We start from the raw sequence: 19,264 nt of genomic DNA, 5'->3' as shown, positions 1-19,264 counted from the left end.
AAAGGAAATCCATGGAATAGATGATTGCAGGTAAATAGAGCACATCATAATATGGGGCATGAATAAGTTTGAATGACAGGGTTTTCCCTGTTTCTTTTGTAAAGCATTTCACCACAGAATTCTATAATTGCCCCCTGAACATGAAATCCCACATGAGAAACTTCTTTTGAAAAAATTAATGCCTAGAATACCTTTAGTTTCTCTGAAGACTTGTCATGTTCCACAGCCCTTCTGATATTAAGAAATAAGTAAAACTTGGTAGTTTCAATCTCAGAGCCCAAGTCAGCACTGAAACCTTTTCAAAAAAAATTTTTTTTTTTTCCCTTTCTGGGTCTTCTCTAGCCCTGATTACTTATATCTGAATATAATTTTATTGTGTATACTCATGTAAGGTGTCATAAATACTTTCTAGAAAATGAAAGGGTAAAAAGATTGGCTCTAAAACAAAAAAGTCAAATATACACTCTGAAAAATAAATTTCTTATTGACTTCAAAGAGATAAAATTGTGTTATTTTCAAGAAAAAACCACCATCTAGTAAAGCAATCTTTTTATTTATGTTAAAATGGAAGAATCTGTATTTCTCCCTTGGCTTTACAAAAGAAAAGCCTTAAGCTAAACTCAGAAACTTAAAGAATTCAGAGCCTGTTATATATATATGTATGTATATGTATATGTATATATGTATATACATGTATATACATATATACATATACATATATATACATATACATATATATACATATACATATATATACATATACATATATATACATATACATATATATACATATACATATATATACATATACATATATATACATATACATATATATACATATACATATATATACATATACATATATATACATATACATATATATACATATACATATATATACATATACATATATATACATATACATATATATACATATACATATATATACATATACATATATATAAGCTATCTTTTCTGCAATATTGTATATATTTCAATTCAAAGAGAGGTGTTTCAACAATATTTTCATGTTTATCTAATGTTCATGATTATCAATCTTTTCAGTCACATGCTAAGCAGGAAAGAAAATAATGCAAATATTAAATGCATGGTAAACGCAGAAATCACTAATCCATTTAAAATTAATTGTAGCTTTCGTGTGTTATAGTTCCAGCATATCGGGCATTTCTCCAGAGGATCCATGGACTTTTCTTGACTGCCACCAGAGACAAAGTATTGCTTTTATCAGTAAGACCTCACTTCATATGTGGGACTATACATGAGGCCTGGCATGCACATGGTTAGTACTCTTTACTACCCATTCCCTCTATTACCAGCCACTCTTTCTACCTACCCTATATCCTAAGACATTAATATCATATCCAGAGAAGAGGACAAAGAAAGTTAATGTGTATGCTTATTGATGACTTTTGAATTTCGTATGTAGAGCACTCTGTCAGCCTTGAGGAACTTGGAAAACCAGATAAGACACAGTTTTTATTTTCTGGTTTGGGTGGCAAGGCATCTACTATATTAAGCAGTTAATAACACAACAGTAACAAGTGGAGTTGGCTTTATACACGGCAAAGTGAAGGCTAGACCCCCTAAGCTATGGAAGCCTTGAGAGGAGATAGATCAAGCTGGCCTGAGGTAATTTTGTAGACAAGTCAGGAGACAGCTGAGCTCTATGTGGATTGGGGAAGAAGAGTATATGTGGCAAGTAAGCAGTTAGAAAAGATTCTGGTAGTCAGTGAGGAGGTAGTCAGCCTGGCTTGAGTGGCAGGGGCTTTCAAAAACTAATAGAAGACACACTTTGCTAAGAAGAGGAGCAACAGGAAAAATTTGGAATGCATTCCAGAAATGACGAGAAACATTTAGAGATGTAGAGCAGAAGAAAACTAAAGAAACTGGTATTCTGTTGTATTTTTAAGGTTTGTTTAATGCAATCTGGCATGTAAGTTAGTGTCTGGAGGTTCAGGGGTCAACTGGAAGATCTGGCAACCCAAGGTGAGTCGGTAGGAACAATAGGAATAGAAAGGAGACAAATATAAGGTACTGCAAAAAAAATTGAACTGTGCCAATTAAAAATATAAAGACAAAGAAAAAGGAGTAATATCCGAATGTTTATGGAGTAAGTAGTTCAAGGAAGGACTTTAGAAAAAGAAAGATATTACAAGGTGTCCTGGTAGAATAAATTGCAGTGTATTTTTAAGGCAAAGTAGTAAAAGTGGGTGGAATATCAAGGATCATGGCACTAGGTCACGGGAAGGTGTGGGAGTAGTGCTTTGTTTTCTTATTGAAGATTCACCAGAGGAAGGAAAGAATCAAAGAAAACAAACCAACCTAAAAAAGCAAAATCCAAGCCCTCACTGTTAGTTTAGAACAAAGAGAAAAATTGACGTGAGGTAAAGAAAAGACCCATTATCTCCATTTAAAAAAAATACTATACATTGCATGTTTTTTCTCAGGATTATAGGGCAGGTGAGGGAGAAAACCTTCAACTGTCTCTGAAAAGGTTTATGGTAAATACTCTCATCCTATAGATCCGAGTCTTAGGGCTAGTCACTCCCCTGGGATCTTTTCCCTGTGTATTTGTATATCACAAACTAATTTTGCTCATTTAATTCAAATAGAGAAGTTGGTCTAGTTGTTTGTGTGTGGTCTGTTTGGATTTTTGCATTTTTACCAAAGCTGTTTATTTAAATGACTTATTTTGCTTCTAATTATCTTACATCTTTTTAAATTATTTCAAAATATTTTATCTATCATTTAATATTTAGCTCTGCAAATGCATAGGAAACAAACAAACAAACAAAACTTCCAAACCACAGCGGTGCTAGCATGAGAGGTACGAAGAAGCCTGTCCTGAAGACCTCAGTCTATATTTCACCTCCACAAATAATTGTTTTTCTTAACACCCTGTTCTTTCTGAAAACACAACTTAGCAAAATTTGAGTTAATAGTTTTGTTTCTTTGTTGAATGTCAATCCTCCTTACTCACTGTGAGGTACAGAAAGAAAAGACTGATATTTTTGTAACACTGAACACAGACCCTCAACTTACCAGGAGCCTATAGTGGACTTAGCAAATGCTTATGGAATTAACGAATAAATAAATGAATGCCTAAATGATCATAATGACTTCCATGAAAAGGAAACCAAGTAACTTTTTGCTTATGTTTGCTTATTGAAGTCCTTTGAGTACCTGGAAATAGTTGCTCAATTCTGTACCCAGAAGAACAACTTGGCCAGGAATGAGTGAAATTTTTATTCCACGTTCTAAGGTCCTATTTCAAATCATTGATCTTAATGTCTCAAGAAAATAAACCACATACTATCAGCTTTTTCCCAGAACTAATAAAAAATTTTTTCTCTTTTTTAGGACAACTAAGAGCTTAACTGAGGCCATATTAATAACAGAAAGAACAATAAGATGGCATCATAATACGGTAATTTATTACAATCTCTTATATTCGCCAAACTCTGAATTGGTACTGATCATATTGATTCACACTCCTTCAAAGCAGGAATTCAAGAGGTCTCCATAATTCTGGTTTGATTTATTCCATTATAAAAATTTTTAAAAAGGTGGAAAAATCGGCAAAATCTCTGTTGCTCTTTGTATAAAGACAGATATCATACTCATCAGAGTCAGCAGAGGTTGAGCCGGTGCCTCAGTCCTCTATGAGCAAAATATCAGTTTCATTCACTGACTTACCATGCATCTCATTTTAATGAGGCACAAGCCATGTTTTTTGTATTCATAGTAGAATGTCAGCTTTGATCAAGGTCTAGGACTACTCAGAACACTTTTTAAAATGCAAATCTAATCATGTCACTTATCTGCTTAATGTTCTATCATTGTTTCTCATTGTTCTTAGAAATCCTAAATCTTTAAAAACATGCTGCATGGCTTGCTGCTTGTTTTCAACTTAATTTGACACTGCTCGCCTCTTACTCAAGGTGTCCAACTGGGTTTGCTCAGCTCTTTTAACATGCCAGCCTTCGCTCTCCCTCTGGCTTTCACCCAGACTTCCCTCTTTGCCTGAAACTTAGCCTCACCCTATGACCACATCGGATCAACACCAATGGACTCTTCAGATAACTTTAAATTCATTCGACATATATTTTCTGAACAAATACCATGTGCCAGGGACTATTTTAAGCTTTGGAGAGCTAGACAGTAATTAAAAAAAAAAAAAATTCAACTGTAAGTAGGAAAAATGGGTATGATCAATGGAATACAAAGAATTTTTAAAAGTAGATGACTTGTGAGGCGGTAGCTCTTTTTAGAGTTGATAAACACAGATGGTCTCTGAGAAGACATTCATACCAAGATCAGAAGAATAGAAAATAGTCTCACAAAGATCTGGGACAGAGGGAACAGAAACTATAAAATCTCTAAAATGAAAATGAGTTTGGTGTATGTGAAGAACAAAAGATGGCTGGAACAGGGAAGAAAAGCAGATACACGAAGTACAGGTACTAAGGGATATGGATACAGACTTATGCAGGGTTTTGTCAGGGCAGAGAAGGAGTTTGAATTTTATTCTAAGTGAATAATGGATAGCCACTGGATAGTATGAAGCAGAAAAGTGAGCTGGTAAAATTTATGTTTTAAAAAGATAATCTGATTTTGCTGTGTAGAAAATCAATTATGTATAGGAAAAGAATAAAAGTGAAAAAGGAAAATAATATAAGAAGTTCAAGGAGACTTGACTGAGTTTGGTAAAGGGGTAAATGGGGAAAAAGGAGACAGATCTGGGATGTATGTTGAAACAATTCAGCAAGAGAAGCTGATCAACTAGATGTTAAGCATAAAGAAGAGACAAGTCAAGGAGAATCTATAGTGTTTTTCCTTGATCATCCAGATGGATGGCAGTTGCTTGATCATAGAAATGGATAGCAGTGCCATCAGTATAGTGTCCTGTTGAAGACAAGACCGCTTGGGTTAGATCCTGGCTCTACCACTTAATGCTGTCTGACTTGTATGACTGAATAAATTACTTAGCCTGACTTCTCACTTGTTTCTGAATTTGTGAAACTGGAAAAATAACAATCCTGCCTCATAAGGTTACTGTGGGAATTTAATAATGTAATTAATGTAAACTGCTTAAAACAGCTTTTGAAACATAGTAAATCCTCAATGAACATTGCTATTATTATTATTGCTATTGTAATTATTATAACAAAGGTATGGAAGAAAATGAAATACTCAGACCTGAGAAAATCTACATATTTTAGCTATTAAATCTGAGTTACTCGTTAGACATCAACGGTAGAAACACATGAATCTGAAGTTCTGAGGAATATTCAGTCCAGATGATGCAGTTTTAGAAGTCACTTCCATAGAGCTGGTATCTAGAGCCATGCATGAAGTCCCAAGGGAAACATTATAGAGAAAAAAGGAAAGCAATCCAAAAATTATGCTCAATTTCACTTCAGCATTTAGAGATCAGTGTAATTTAGGGAGCTAGCAAAGGAGGCTGAGAAGGAACAGACAGTGAGGGAGAAGGAAATCCTGGGGTGATGCCAAGAAACAAGCATTAAAAGAAGGGACAAGTTACCTGTGTCCTGTGCTATGGTCTCATGCATGATAAGAAAAGAGAAGTAACCAATGGAAAGAACAATCTGGAGTTCCTTGAGAATCTTGTCAAGGCTTTTTCAGTAGAGTATAAGAAATGGGAATTTGAATGCCACCTCCTCTTTTCTGAGCGTCTAGAATAGGTTAGCTCCTTTCTCATTGCACTTGTCATTTCTCTAGCACTTACCATATAGGTGATTGTAAAGAAAGTCAACTTTGCACTAAATCATTATCTATGTAAAATACATCATTTGTATATTTATTCATTTTTTATCTCTCCTGATTGCTGGTAATCTGAATAGTAGAGATCACATCTATCTTGTTTTTCACAGTATCCTCAATAACTAGCAGAATGCCTGATGCATAATATCGCTTAATTTATATTAAACAAATGGCTGAATAAATTAATAAATGACCCTTCATGACTGTACCTAAAACACACTTTTTAAAAAACTGACTTCTTCTAACTAATATTCACACTAATTAACACGATTGCTTTCAAATTATTTATAAGTTTTTGGCATAACTAAACAATTGCTTTTATTGAAGGCTATCTAAAATCATTTGGAAGTAGTAAGTAGAATAAAAACAGTAAACAGTCTACTTTGCACTTTATCTATCTAAAGTTTCTTTTTAAAAAGGACAAACAATGTCTCTACTCCAGGAGCTCATTTTAGCACTCAATATAAAATTGATTACCGCCCAGCCCTTATTAAAACCCAGTTGATACAACTGATATTTGAAAGAAGAAATCTATGGACCAAGTTAACCATTCATTGCTCTAAATTGGTTTTTAGCTTTATCCTATTATAAGTGAAATGACCAAATATCTTACCTGAATTGCATTTAGTTAGTTCTTTGCTGAAACATTATAGAAATCGTGGCCCTCTATTATTATTTCTTTGGCCCTTACGGAGGTTTTATATAAATAATCATATATTGTGAATATTTCTACAACTTCTAATGACAAACATTATCACACATTTCCTATATGGTTTAGGGTCCCAAATAAAAACAACTCATATGAAACATTTCTTTGTAGTACAGAATAAACTTAGTAGTATAGAAAAACTTGTAGTATGAGAAAAAAACTGTATAATTTTTTTTCTGATTAATACGTATGTTTCCCTTAGCTGATAATAACAATTATAAAATGCAGTTCATTACCCTTCTTATGTTGCTTCTAGGAGAGCGAGATATAAAACTTCTGTTCAACTTCAGTAGATAGTAAATGCCTAAGGTTTTGTATCTTTTCTCTACAATATATGTGTAATTATTCAATATGATTTTAGCAACCTATTTATGCATACTCATGTCACAAATTATCTCTACTTTTTTTGAAGAAGAAAGAGTATGAATAAATAAAAAGAGAAAGAATGTCCTCTTTTTCCTTCAGTTAATCCCAGTGATAATCCACTCTTCTTGGTCTTGCTCAAATAAAACCAATTCTATGGAGACAGTTTTAACTCTTCAAGTATAGACTAACTCCCTCTCCTACATTCCAAGAACACATTTGAATTATAATCTTATAAAATTTAATATCTGATTATATATTACTCTCAAATATGAGGTGGCATGGAGTTTTCTTGTTTGTTTGTTTTAGGATTTAGAACGAAAAACAAAATCAATTGCAAAAAAAAGAATGACAAAACATTCTTTCACTTCAGGATTTAATATGATTTTCTTTTTAAGTTATGAGCATTACCTAGACTTTACTCAAACTTCTTGCTGCTAGGCTGCTCAGATTCAAATATAAATCCCAATCACTGCATCTGTATTGATTCATCTGATATTCTATGCTTCCTTTTTTGTTGTTCTGATTTTTATTTTTATATACCAAGTGACTATATACACATAAATCAATTAATAAACTCAAATTATTATAAAATATAAAGTAGAATATCATTATTATTCTCAACAATATTTATTTCTCCCTTTAATTAGAATGAAAACTCTGTCAAGATAAAGACTATATTGTTCTTAATTTTTATCCCTCATTGGAGATATTGCTAGACACAAATGTTACATGTTTGATCACTGACCATACCAAAGTTATATTTATTTGTCTGATTAAAACTGAAGCATTATTAAATTATACATATAATTGCTTCTAAAATATTCATATCAAGGTTTAAGTAACATTAAATTTCCATCAAATAAAAATCTTGTTTGCCTAAATGAGATCCCAACAGTGGTATAAAAATTTCCTTTTTTTCTCTAAAAATAACATGAATTTAATCTAAATTAAGAGAGGTAGTTAAAACATATTTTTAACACTAAATTAGTTATGTATATTTTTTATTCTGGAGATTTGCAAATATATCATTTAGATTGTTTCTATCTTCAAAAACATTTATTGCACAATATCTCATCTTAATAGTGAACAAGTTATTTCATATTCTTTTACAATTCTTGTCCATAAGTACATGTTTATCTTATTTACAATCATAATATTTAATATTATTTTCTTCTTTTAAGAAAACATAATCAAAACATTTCTTCGTAAGTTTCCAATATGATAATTTTCATTAACTATGAATTAGAACAATAAAACATAACTCTATTAACATTTATTTATTTAATATATTTTAAAGAACTATGTAACAATGTACTAAATAAGAGAAGGCGAAGAATTAATACTGGCTGAAGACAGAGAATGTATGTAATCAAAAGTCAAAGAAAGTCTAAATGGTCACTAGAAGTGTGAGACCGAACAAGAGGTTACAGAGAGCTGTAAAATGAAACTGAGGAACTGAGGTTAGCACACAGAGCCCTGTAGCCCCCTGATGTTTTTCTCAACCTTATTAGCAGTTTTTCTTATCAATACCAATAACATTTCTCATCCAATAATAGTGACAGCCTATGTTTACCACTCCAAAGGAAACCACAAAAGAGTCTTGGTTGAGGAACTAACTCCAACCTGTTCCTAGCTTCCAGAGCTAGCATTGGAGGTATTTTTAGTTTTTAAGCTACTTCCTCTTTGCAATAAACAAAATATTTTTCTAAACGTGAAGTGCTTTAAACTGGAACCTTGGCTGGTAGATAGCTATATGAATTTTATGACTGAAACATTATCACATTTTTATTTATTTCTAAAACAAACAAAGAAAAAAAACTTGTAATAGTTCTCCTCTGGGAAGGCATTCAAATCAACACTAATTACATTGCCTGCTTCAGACGTCCTGATTTTTCTGTCAATCATCTGAGAGCAGCAGTATTATAATTAGCTAGTTTGTACACTGGACCCTCAAATTCATTTACTTCACACCGAAACATCCAAATCAAAACACAGCTCAGGATTTTCTCTGATGTGAGATCAACTCTTATTTCTGAGCTGATTTCCAACATTCTCCCAAGTGCAGACTAAACAGCAACACTTTTGAATCCCATATCCAAGAAACCTTACCTTACCTTGTTATTGTTAGGCAAATCATTAATGATAATTACATAAATCTACAGTCTTTGTTGTAGTACTTCTGTCAGAAGAGCTGCTGATCTGGTTGTGGTAAACCACATATGCAAAATGTGTTGAAACAAATGTTCTAATAATTTATTTTTCATGAATTAATTCATTTAAATAGATTTTCATGAGGCCCAAAACATATTTTAGGGAGAAAGTGACCAGAATATTTCTATTCTAGAACAAATGTTCCAGGATGCTCCTACAAGTGTATCACTAAAAGAGTTTCGTACTTTACCATGTTGAGAGGAGGTCTATAAAGGACAGCTTATCCCTAGTGCTGCTTATTAGTGTATGATGCATTTAACAGAAACAAAGGAACCAGCTAAAGGTTAAATCTTAGACTGCAATAGAGCCAGAATAAATATTTGACACTGGGAAAATCATCCATCAACACCAACACTGCTTGCCATTTTACAGACCAAACAAGTGATTGAATTCTTCATTTTTTTATCTGGTTAATCTGTTGTTCTGCAATACAATCATTCAGAGACAGGATATGGTCATGAATATAGAATTCAGATTGGATTACAATCAGGTCCTCATCTGTTCTGAACACATAAAAAAAAATGGGCAAAACTTATATTAACATAACAGTTCATTTTATAGAATCTTTATGTGAGTTCAACCAATAACATAATGAGGCAATGTAAGGGACGACAAAAAAATTTAAGTGCATGTGCATGTGCGTGTGTGACTTGAGTGGACATTCAAGCCCTTGAGGACATTGTTACCACAATTTGGAATTTCATTTTATATTTTCAGTCAAGAAATTGGCAACAGGATTTTCGACTTGAGAAATTCAGGAAAATATGAGAACAATAATAAAAACTGAGGTATAAACAAAACTATAATTAAAATTAAATGCAGTAGAGATATTCAAGATCCTCACATTAAAATGTTCCATAAGAAACAAATGACAATATTAAAATATTTAAGAATTAATATGACCATCTCTTTATACATCTTGTAATATACAAAGTATTCACTGGTGAAAAGATATTAAACCCTGTGCAGTGAAATTACAAGAACATCTGAAGCAAAGCATGATTAGACAATATAGAGAAAGTAATGTGTACTCGAAGAAAGCTACAGAAATATTTTATACCTACATTCATACAGTATATCTATTATATTATCTACCATATTACAAATTTAAAATAGCAAACCAGAAAAAGATAAAGATTTCAAGTTTGCATTGCTAAAATATCTCCTTCCTCAAGACATACAAACTTAAATGACAAAAGTTATTCTTTTTTTATATTTTGAATTAGCATAAACATAGGATTATGATTATATAAAAGGAGTTAAAAGGATAATAACAGTAAAGAGGAAAAAACTGATCTCTAAATGACTAAAATATTTGATATTAACAATAATTATAAAAGAGAATATAATTCAAATCATTTTTAAAAAATATTTTAGAGTAAAGAATGAAAGAGGAAAGTGCCTCTTTGTGTCCAAATAACATTATAAATTATACCCATTTAAGTGTACCATACTAGATAAGACTTTGAGATCAACAAAGATTAAAAAAATAAAATCTTTTGAAATAATTGTACTCTCATAGTAAATACTAAAATAGTACAGATAAAGGTGTTTTATTCAATGATATAGTAATTATACTCCCCCAATTATGATGCTATTAAAAAATTAAATTCATATAAGTAGAATACCAAGTTTGTCTTTTAAAATTGATTATTTCATAAAACAATGTTACTTTGCAAATAATTTCTCTGCATATTTTTCAAAACTAAGTATCTCCACTTTGATTTTGTTATATGTGTATATACATTATTGAATTAAATTCTTTTTTACTTTATGAAATCAATATATGTTTTCCAAGTCAAATAATTCCACCAAAATACATTTAGACACAATATTTCTAATTATTATCTGACAGATTAAAAAGAAACCCAAACATACACTACCCTGGCAAACAATCATTTCACAAAGCCAGTCCACACACATATTCTTGAAGAGAATGAAAACTTGTTTCTAAGCTCATGACAAACCTCAGAGAATTTTATAGCATTGTAAAAAAGAAAAGTAGAAGAAGGAAAACTGTGTCCAGGGACTAATTCTTCTTTAGAAAGGCCCTGCCATTGTTGCCTTTTACAGTTCTATAAAGCCAAACCAGAAAGAACATTCCTCAACAATGTGAATAATTTTATTACCTTTACTTTTAAATCTTAAAATCAACCCTAGCTGTCTTTCGTCTAGTAATTTGTGAACGTATATAGTATTGAAAATATCAAAAAATTAGATTCAAACAAAGTCAACAAGCGTAGAACAATGGGCAAAACAAAGCAAAGCAAAACAAAACGAGTCAAAACAAAACTATCACATATTTCATGGATTAATGGTGAAAAAAAAGAGACTTCTTACCAAGTACCCCCAGTCGATAGTTGACTGTGATGACGATCACATTGCCATAACTTGCCAAGACACTCCCATCATATAAATTTCCAGTACCTTCCATATATGAGCCACCATGGATATACACCATCACTGGTTTGGGACCCCCACTGTCCCGAATATCTGAAAAACAAATGATTGGCAGTCATTCTTATCCTCAAAAAACACATAATGAAGCAGAGAATATATTTTCCATTTTGGGGACAAAAGTGTATGATTTTTATATAGCTCTTTAAATTGCTGTTTCTGTTAAAGTGTTTCTTAAGCAACTCATATTGAGAGCTGTTGCAAAAAAGAGCAATAGATATTTACTGTTTACTATCTAAAATTTTGTTTAAAACTATAAACTGAATTATAATACTTGGACAAATTGAAAGTCGGTATGAATTTTAGTGCTTTTTGATTAATTCCTGACATGACAGTAGAAACGAAAGAAATAATAAAATAATAATGATTCTTTGAACTACTTTTTAAAAATGTTGTAGACCTCATATGGAAATTATGAACCATAAACTAAGGACAAAAGTAACACTACTATCGTAAATAAAACACTCTGTTTTTCCATTTCTTAATTACTGTATTTTGTTGAATGAATCTTAATTACAGTGAATAATTTATGCCCCTATTTGTGAATGTAATTATAACACTGTTATTCATTTTTTAAATTTTATTTCACTACTTAAGTACTGTCAGATGAATGTGTAAGCAGTAAAGCAATATATGTCTATATTTTTGTTGCTGTATTTAGGGGACTGTCATTTAAAATTATGTCTTAGTTGAGTCCAATTTACCTGCTAATTTTACCTATTCCTACTCTTCCGAAATAGAAAACAGCCTAAATTATATTTTTCAACTCTTTTTGTAACTGTTATACTCTTCTCAGCCCCACTTTGGTTCTATGATTTTGTCATGTAGACATGAGACAGGATACAGCTAGTTCCAAGTGTAAAGTGCCACAATTTAGAGTGATGATGATGTAATCTCTATAGCTCTGAACTTTAATCAACTGTATTTACTTTCCTAAGATACTTCTCTCCAATTATGTAGCTTTCAACCAGAATTTTGAAATCATATATAAGGGAAATTGGATAATTTAATTGGTATTTAAAATAGACTAATTTCTATAGAAAAATTCTAAAGTGTAATTCGGCAAACATGATTTTAACTATCATGTAGATTAAAAATTGCAAAGCACATGTTATTGTGAATATATACACATTTAAAACATTACTATTACATAATAGTCCATCATCTCTTCTACCTACAATTAAAATAAAATTACATCAAGCATATTATATTTTTAAATTCCAATATAAAAGTGTATTTAAAAGCATGGTTTTGTTCCTTTGCTTTTGACAGTTTTTATCAAACTTAAATATTTAAGGTTGAGGGTTCAGCTTTCAGAATGGACTAATATAATATAAACTTTGAAAAAACTGGTGAGTATTTAAAGGATTCTTTAATTTCCTGTAAAAAAACGATTTTTTTAAAAAATATAAGTGCCTAAATATTTCTACTGTAATAATAAAGTGATTTCTTTAAATGAAAAGTTATTTTAGGATCAATAATTGCAGCTCAACTGGTTTGTCCAGAATTTCTAGTTGGGAAACTAGCTCACTGCAGAACTGAGAGACTTTTTAAAAAGACAATTTTAAGTTTGACTTAATTTAGCAGGAAAACCTAAATGTATTTTCTCTTTAAATCCCTGGGAGAGCAATTGGTATTCACTCATTTGTAAAGATTTGGGGGCTTGTGGAGATGTTAGGTTTACGCAGAGAAAATAATCCTTTTGAATTTTTTAAACTATCCTCCTTAAATGCCTATTTGCTGCATATAGTTTTAGCTCATTCTCCTACTATGGTTGGCACTGAAAAAGCAATAATAAATTATTAAACTGAAATCATTAACTGACTGTTCACAGCAGACACTGTACTCTGCTAATTGTATGCTTGGAGGTAGCACAGAAGGGGGCTGTTTCAGAATTCTTCTTTAATTAAAATTACATAGAATTACAAAGCACCAACTGTGAACAGTAATGAAATCTTGGTAGAACCATTCTGTTCACCTGGAAAACAATACAGGCACACGTTGAGAAGACCTGCCACAGTTTATATCTAATAATAAAATGGAGTGGACACTGTTAGAAAACACTGAACATATGATGATAGATTCTAGGAACTATTTTGAGTGGTATCTATTTTTTTTTTTAAATTAGACTTGAAAAGATTACTGATAGTTTGCGCTGGTTCTAATTTCCAATTTGTCTTTTAAAATTTCTCAAAGATTTTAGTCTTGCCTAAGAAGTTAATATGTCTAACAATTCTTTTCCAGAAAGTTCTATAAAATTCTAATGATGTGTTCTGAACAATATTTATTTTTGCTTGAAGTAACCCTGAAATTAATGCTGTATAGGCTGTTAATTACCAGAGTAAGTAAAATTCTTGTATAAACACCCTTTATATCGCGAATAAAATTTGGGAAAATGCTGTATTTCTATTACTGAACAATTAGAGTTCTTTGATAGTATTTTATCAGAGAGGGCCATCTTAGATTTATTTTGATAGTGTTTCATCACAGAGGTTTATCCTACACTTTACTTTTCTCCATAGTCTATAGGTGTTTTTGATTATTATAATAAATATAACTAGTTTAAATTGTATCTATATTTACTTTAATTTTGAAAAGAATCAGAATCTTTAAAAATGAAAATAATCAGACAGCCTACTATTAAATACTATCTGCTAATGCCATGATTTTAATAATAAAATTTTGGGGAGCCATTATGTCTTACTGCAAATATATTAGATGTACTTTAGTAATTCATAATTTATGACAGCCAATGGTTCCCTCTAAAACTTGTCTCATATCTTTCCTTGTATATAAGGTGGAATTCACTTTAGATTTCTGACTTTGCTTGAACAGTTGCTACTGACTTTACTAAAATCAAATGAACATACTCAGAGATGAAAACACTTGCTCTGGTTCAGTAAAACCACAAATGTTCATAATGTATGTTTGTATTTTATGTTGTTGCCATTTTTTAAAACTTTGCTAGGCATCTAGGTGCCTGAAAAGAATGGGATGTTAAGAGAGAAATACTGATGATTATTTTTCTTCTAAATTTTTGATAAGAAAGTAATTTTTCACATTAAAAAATAATAAACTTGTAATTTGAGTAGCACATTGGTTTTAAATTTTGGTAACTATTTTCCTTTTTTCTGATAAATCAAAATTTTAAGCCAAAGTATCAAGTATCAATAGATCTAGAGCAGTTAATGGGGATTTATTTATGCCTGACAACTAGTATTTGAATCACAATTCCTTTTAATCTTCCTAGTGGACAATTATTTGTCGCACAACTCCTTAACTACATTTACTGGTTTCTTTCTTATTTACAGAATCATGAAGTTTTTAATTGTCCATGTTTTAGAGTTTTTAGAATTTAACTCTTTTTAAATTGTGGAATATTACCTCAATAAAATCTTCCTCCAATATATTTAGAGATAGTTCAAGATATTTTTGTGCTCCCTACTCATTTTATGAACTTCAGTTATCATTTCAAATCAGCAAAATAATATTGAAGTTGATGGTTGTCTGAATTCATGTTTATTAAACAGTACTTAAAGGTATAATTTTTATTTTAAAAATACAAAAAATCTACAAACTCTATGTAGAATATAAAATTGCATTTGAATATTGAAATATTAATATTAAAGTATTCTTAGCACAGTTAAAAATTGTTTAAATATCTCTCAAATTCCCAAATGAATTGATAAAAGTATTTATTGCTTTACCCATTTATCACTTCAGATTAGTCTTTTTGGAACTATGAAAATAGCCTATAAAATATGAGGTTCTTTTGGTTATTATTAAACACAAATGAAAAGTGACACAATTGTGTTTGGCCTAAAGATGGCAAAAGAACAATGGCAAAGACACAGACGAGATTAGAAGTGAAGACTAGTGCTCCACTAAGAGGCTTGGATTAGTTTAAGTGACTGAAGGGCATGCCTCTGTGTCTCAGGTCACCTCTGAATACAGTGGCTTAGATAAGGACCTGGAAATCAGGTATAGAATAGGGTTATCAGGAAATAATGGAGAATTCCATTTAAATAACCAGATAACTAGACTTCCGTCTATCTAAATAAGTGTTTTATCAAATAATTTATATTTGTCGCTTTATGTCCATTAATGTTGATTCAAAATTTGGAACAAATTAAAGGTGAAAATTGCCCTTGGTTTTTCATGATCAGTCAGGAAAATTATTGTAAAAGAAATTGCATAGAAGATGCTCAGACTTTTCTACAGAGGTTTTTATCCTGGAGGGTATCTGAATTTATCTTTCTTCTCTTCTAAACAATTATCCAAAACAGCACCATGGAGGAAGAGACTAAACATGAATCTACTGCTTTGGCATTCTACACTTCTGAGCATTCAGAAATATTTAGTGATTTGATAACTTTTATGACTGACTGGTTTATTGCTTAACCTGAATACTGTCAATGTAAATAGGATTTAAGATATTTTTAATGACTATTTAAAAATGTTACATATGCTCAAAATAGGTCTTGAAATAGAGTCATATTTACAGGGCTTAGCTCTACTATAGTCACACAGAGGTATCTTTTGTGAACATGTAAATGTCTTACTTGATGCTATTTTTTTACTATAAGAAAAAATCACATTAAATCATTAATAAAAATATTTTTTTAAAATAGAATAATGGGGTATACTAATCCTATGAGTACTTTGAGAAAATTTGGAGTTTACAAAGCTACACTCTAAGAAGTCCTTTATACTTAGGTATTATTAGATTAAAAAATGTCTAGGAGTTAAGAAGGTTTAACAAGTCCCAAAGCCCCCAAGTAGAAGCAGTCTTCTTTAGAGCATTGGAAACAGTAAACTGTGTCCTCAAAGTCAATAAATTTCCTGAGTGTTTGAATATTTCAAATTTCTAACGGTATTTTTTTAAAAAATCACAATTTGTATTTTGATGATGCTTATTTTTATTTATTTAGCATTCAAAATTGTAACTCTTGGCAGCTACAATGATTTATTTTAAATATTAATGATTGATTTGTGTTTAATCTTTAATTCACTGTTAGGGTTCATAGTAAATAAATTTTTAATCAAAGGTCAAAAATTTCATGACAAAATAATTCTTAAATATTATAAAACTAATAGCATCCAATTTAATTTTTATGCTTTCAATACTTTTATAATTTTTCTACTATGAAGTAGTTTATTTAATACATATCTCAATAAAAACAATTCAAATTGTAGTAAGGATTTATTCATTCTTAATTGTACTTAATAGAACTAGCGCTTCTGCTGGCCTGCTTATGGATTATTTTATTTTGGAAAACCTTTCTTACCATATTATTAACATCTTTATGAGATTTAATTTCTAGGATTCTGAGAATTACTTTTAAACCTCGGATTACGCTAATCATCTCTGTAAGAATTATAACTAAGGTAGAATTAAAAAAAAAAAAGCTGGAATTAAAACCAAGATGAACTGAAAGAATCAATGGGCCTTTCTACACACTCCACTTAACACTAGGTAAAGTCCACAATGCAATGAGAAATGTCAAATCAATGTAGTGTGCACTTAGATTTACAAAGAAAATCAGAATTATATGTCATAAGGAAGTTGGAAAGAGAAAAACCTGTTTTGATATTAATAAAGTAGGAAATGCTTTAGTACTTATAGTTGGCAATGCTTTGAAAATTAGTATAGTTTTATCTGCCAATCTAGAATTATGTGGCTTTGAAATTAAAAGATATTCATATAATCTTATTTTAAAAAAAAACAACCCTATAAATTTTACCCAAAATATGCACTATTTGGGGTCCAGAGTGTTTTAGCTGTCATACAATGTTCACTACAGTTATCTCAATAGATATGATGTTTTATCTATAAAATTTCACTTATTTATGTGATATTTAAGCAAATCAACAAAAAACACTATTTTTAAAATATAAACTTTATGTGCTTAAGAAACACTTTATATCAGCTTTTAGTTTTGTCCTCCTATTATTGTGTATGGGATTCTTTTTAAGCAAATATCAAATATAAAAATTAAATACATTTTGATGTTAGGTAAGATATTTACATATATTAGAAAACATGCAGAATGGGTACAGAGAGACTACAGGGGAAGAGGTTATTAGTTCAAAGAATATGGACAAATTTCAGTCAAAACGTGGGATGAAACATATCAAAAGTCAGTTCAAGAAAACAAAAAAAAAATGCCCCTCTTTTTAAAACATTTTAATGGTTGGTATCAAAATGTAAAACTTAACATTCATTTTTTAAAAAATTAAAAATGTATATTTATATGTAACAACAAGCAAGAAGACAAAACACATCAAAAACGGGAATTAAAAACAACTTTTTAAAAAAAGACAAGAAGTAAAAAAATAGAAAGGGGTGGAAAAAGTGACTGAGGCCCTTGTCATGCAAATAGATTTGGTGGAAAAAAATACCTTCATCTTCAGCACCGTCATTATCACCTAAATCATCTGTCTGTTTCTTTGTAAGGGGACCTAGGATTGAGAACGGAGAAATGGAGGGAAAAAAAAAAGACAATTCAAGAATAAACAAGACTGAGGGGAAAAAATAAATGTAAATACTAAAATTCTCAAGGATATTTCCAAAAAGAGTGGGGAAGTGTTTAAGTCAAAGTTGATTATCTATTTTGTTTAAGAAAAAAATCCCTTTCCCCAAAATATCTCATTGAAGATTTGATTTGTGATTATTTCCAGCATGAAAAAAATACATTCTGGTTTGAAACTAAAGTCATAAGCAAAGAAAATGATTTTTTTAAAATACCCACTGCATACAAAAAAAGTAAACAGTTTTATTAGCTGAAAGACCTTAACTTATTCAGTGCCTTTTCTAATTAAAATTGGTGAAAATGGTAAAAAAGTAAGCTAAAGTCATTCTTTAATTTGGGACAATATAATAACATTGAGGAAAACAGACATATGAACATTTTTAAGGTTTTTTTTTTTTCTTTTTCCTCTATTTTTTTGTAAGAGCATTAACACTTGTGTTTTATGCATTTTTATATCCTACATTATTGAAAACTGTGACTTTTTAAAATTACTTGTCATTACATAAATATTTCCCCATGTGTTTTGATTAAATATTAGCTGTAGATTTAAAACATTTGCAAACTGCACAAATGTATGAACAGGTAATCTCATCACTCAGAAGAGCAAAGGTACCATCAATGAAAGTCAGTGTTGAACAATTAAGGTAGTTACAAAGTCAGGGCTTATATTTCATAATCAATTTAGGAATATAATGGAACCATGCCCTAGTGCAGTTTCATGCCCAGTATAGTTATTTATAATGAGATCATGTCTTTGGATAACGATTGTATTAAAACACTGTGAATGTTTAATAAATGTTTTATTGTGCTTAACAATACTAATTTGCTAGAATACAGGAGCACAACAAAGGGGAAGTCAAAGGCCACATGAAAGTAATTTTAAGCGTCACATAATTGACATATTCAGCACAAAAAATGCAAGTGAAACCCCACATATCTTTTTGTTTTCACAATCACTTAATTTGTATGACATATCATAATCTTCATGCAAAAAGCGATCATTACAAACACAGGACACTCAAGTTAAAAGACAGCCAACCACATAGCAGTAAGCAAGAGAATTTGTCATGCATAAAAAAGTCACAGAAAAGGAAAGGGAAAAAAAGACTGCAAGTCATGTGATTTCAGTAATATAAAAAGTAAAGAAGCAGGCATTAATTCTAAGCACACTTCATAGGGAAAG

General features: G+C 30.7%; 1 protein-coding gene across 2 annotated transcripts in view; it reads right to left on the bottom strand.

The window, feature by feature from the left end:
* Nucleotides 1-19,264, bottom strand: part of NLGN1 (neuroligin 1) — a 957,767-nt gene that overhangs the window by 401,792 nt on the left and 536,711 nt on the right. For both annotated transcript variants that reach the window (XM_025046070.1, XM_025046069.1), the window contains 2 exons: nucleotides 17,951-18,010; nucleotides 11,432-11,584 (listed from right to left, as the gene is read on the bottom strand). In XM_025046070.1, coding sequence (XP_024901838.1) covers nucleotides 11,432-11,584; nucleotides 17,951-18,010 — 213 coding nt within the window. The remainder of the gene's footprint in view (nucleotides 1-11,431; nucleotides 11,585-17,950; nucleotides 18,011-19,264) is intronic.

Source organism: Pteropus alecto, unplaced genomic scaffold, assembly GCF_000325575.1.
Source record: "Pteropus alecto unplaced genomic scaffold, ASM32557v1 scaffold33, whole genome shotgun sequence".
Taxonomy (NCBI): domain Eukaryota; kingdom Metazoa; phylum Chordata; class Mammalia; order Chiroptera; family Pteropodidae; genus Pteropus; species Pteropus alecto.
Note: the sequence above shows the minus strand (reverse complement) of the source record. Positions and strands in the feature narration are given on the sequence as shown.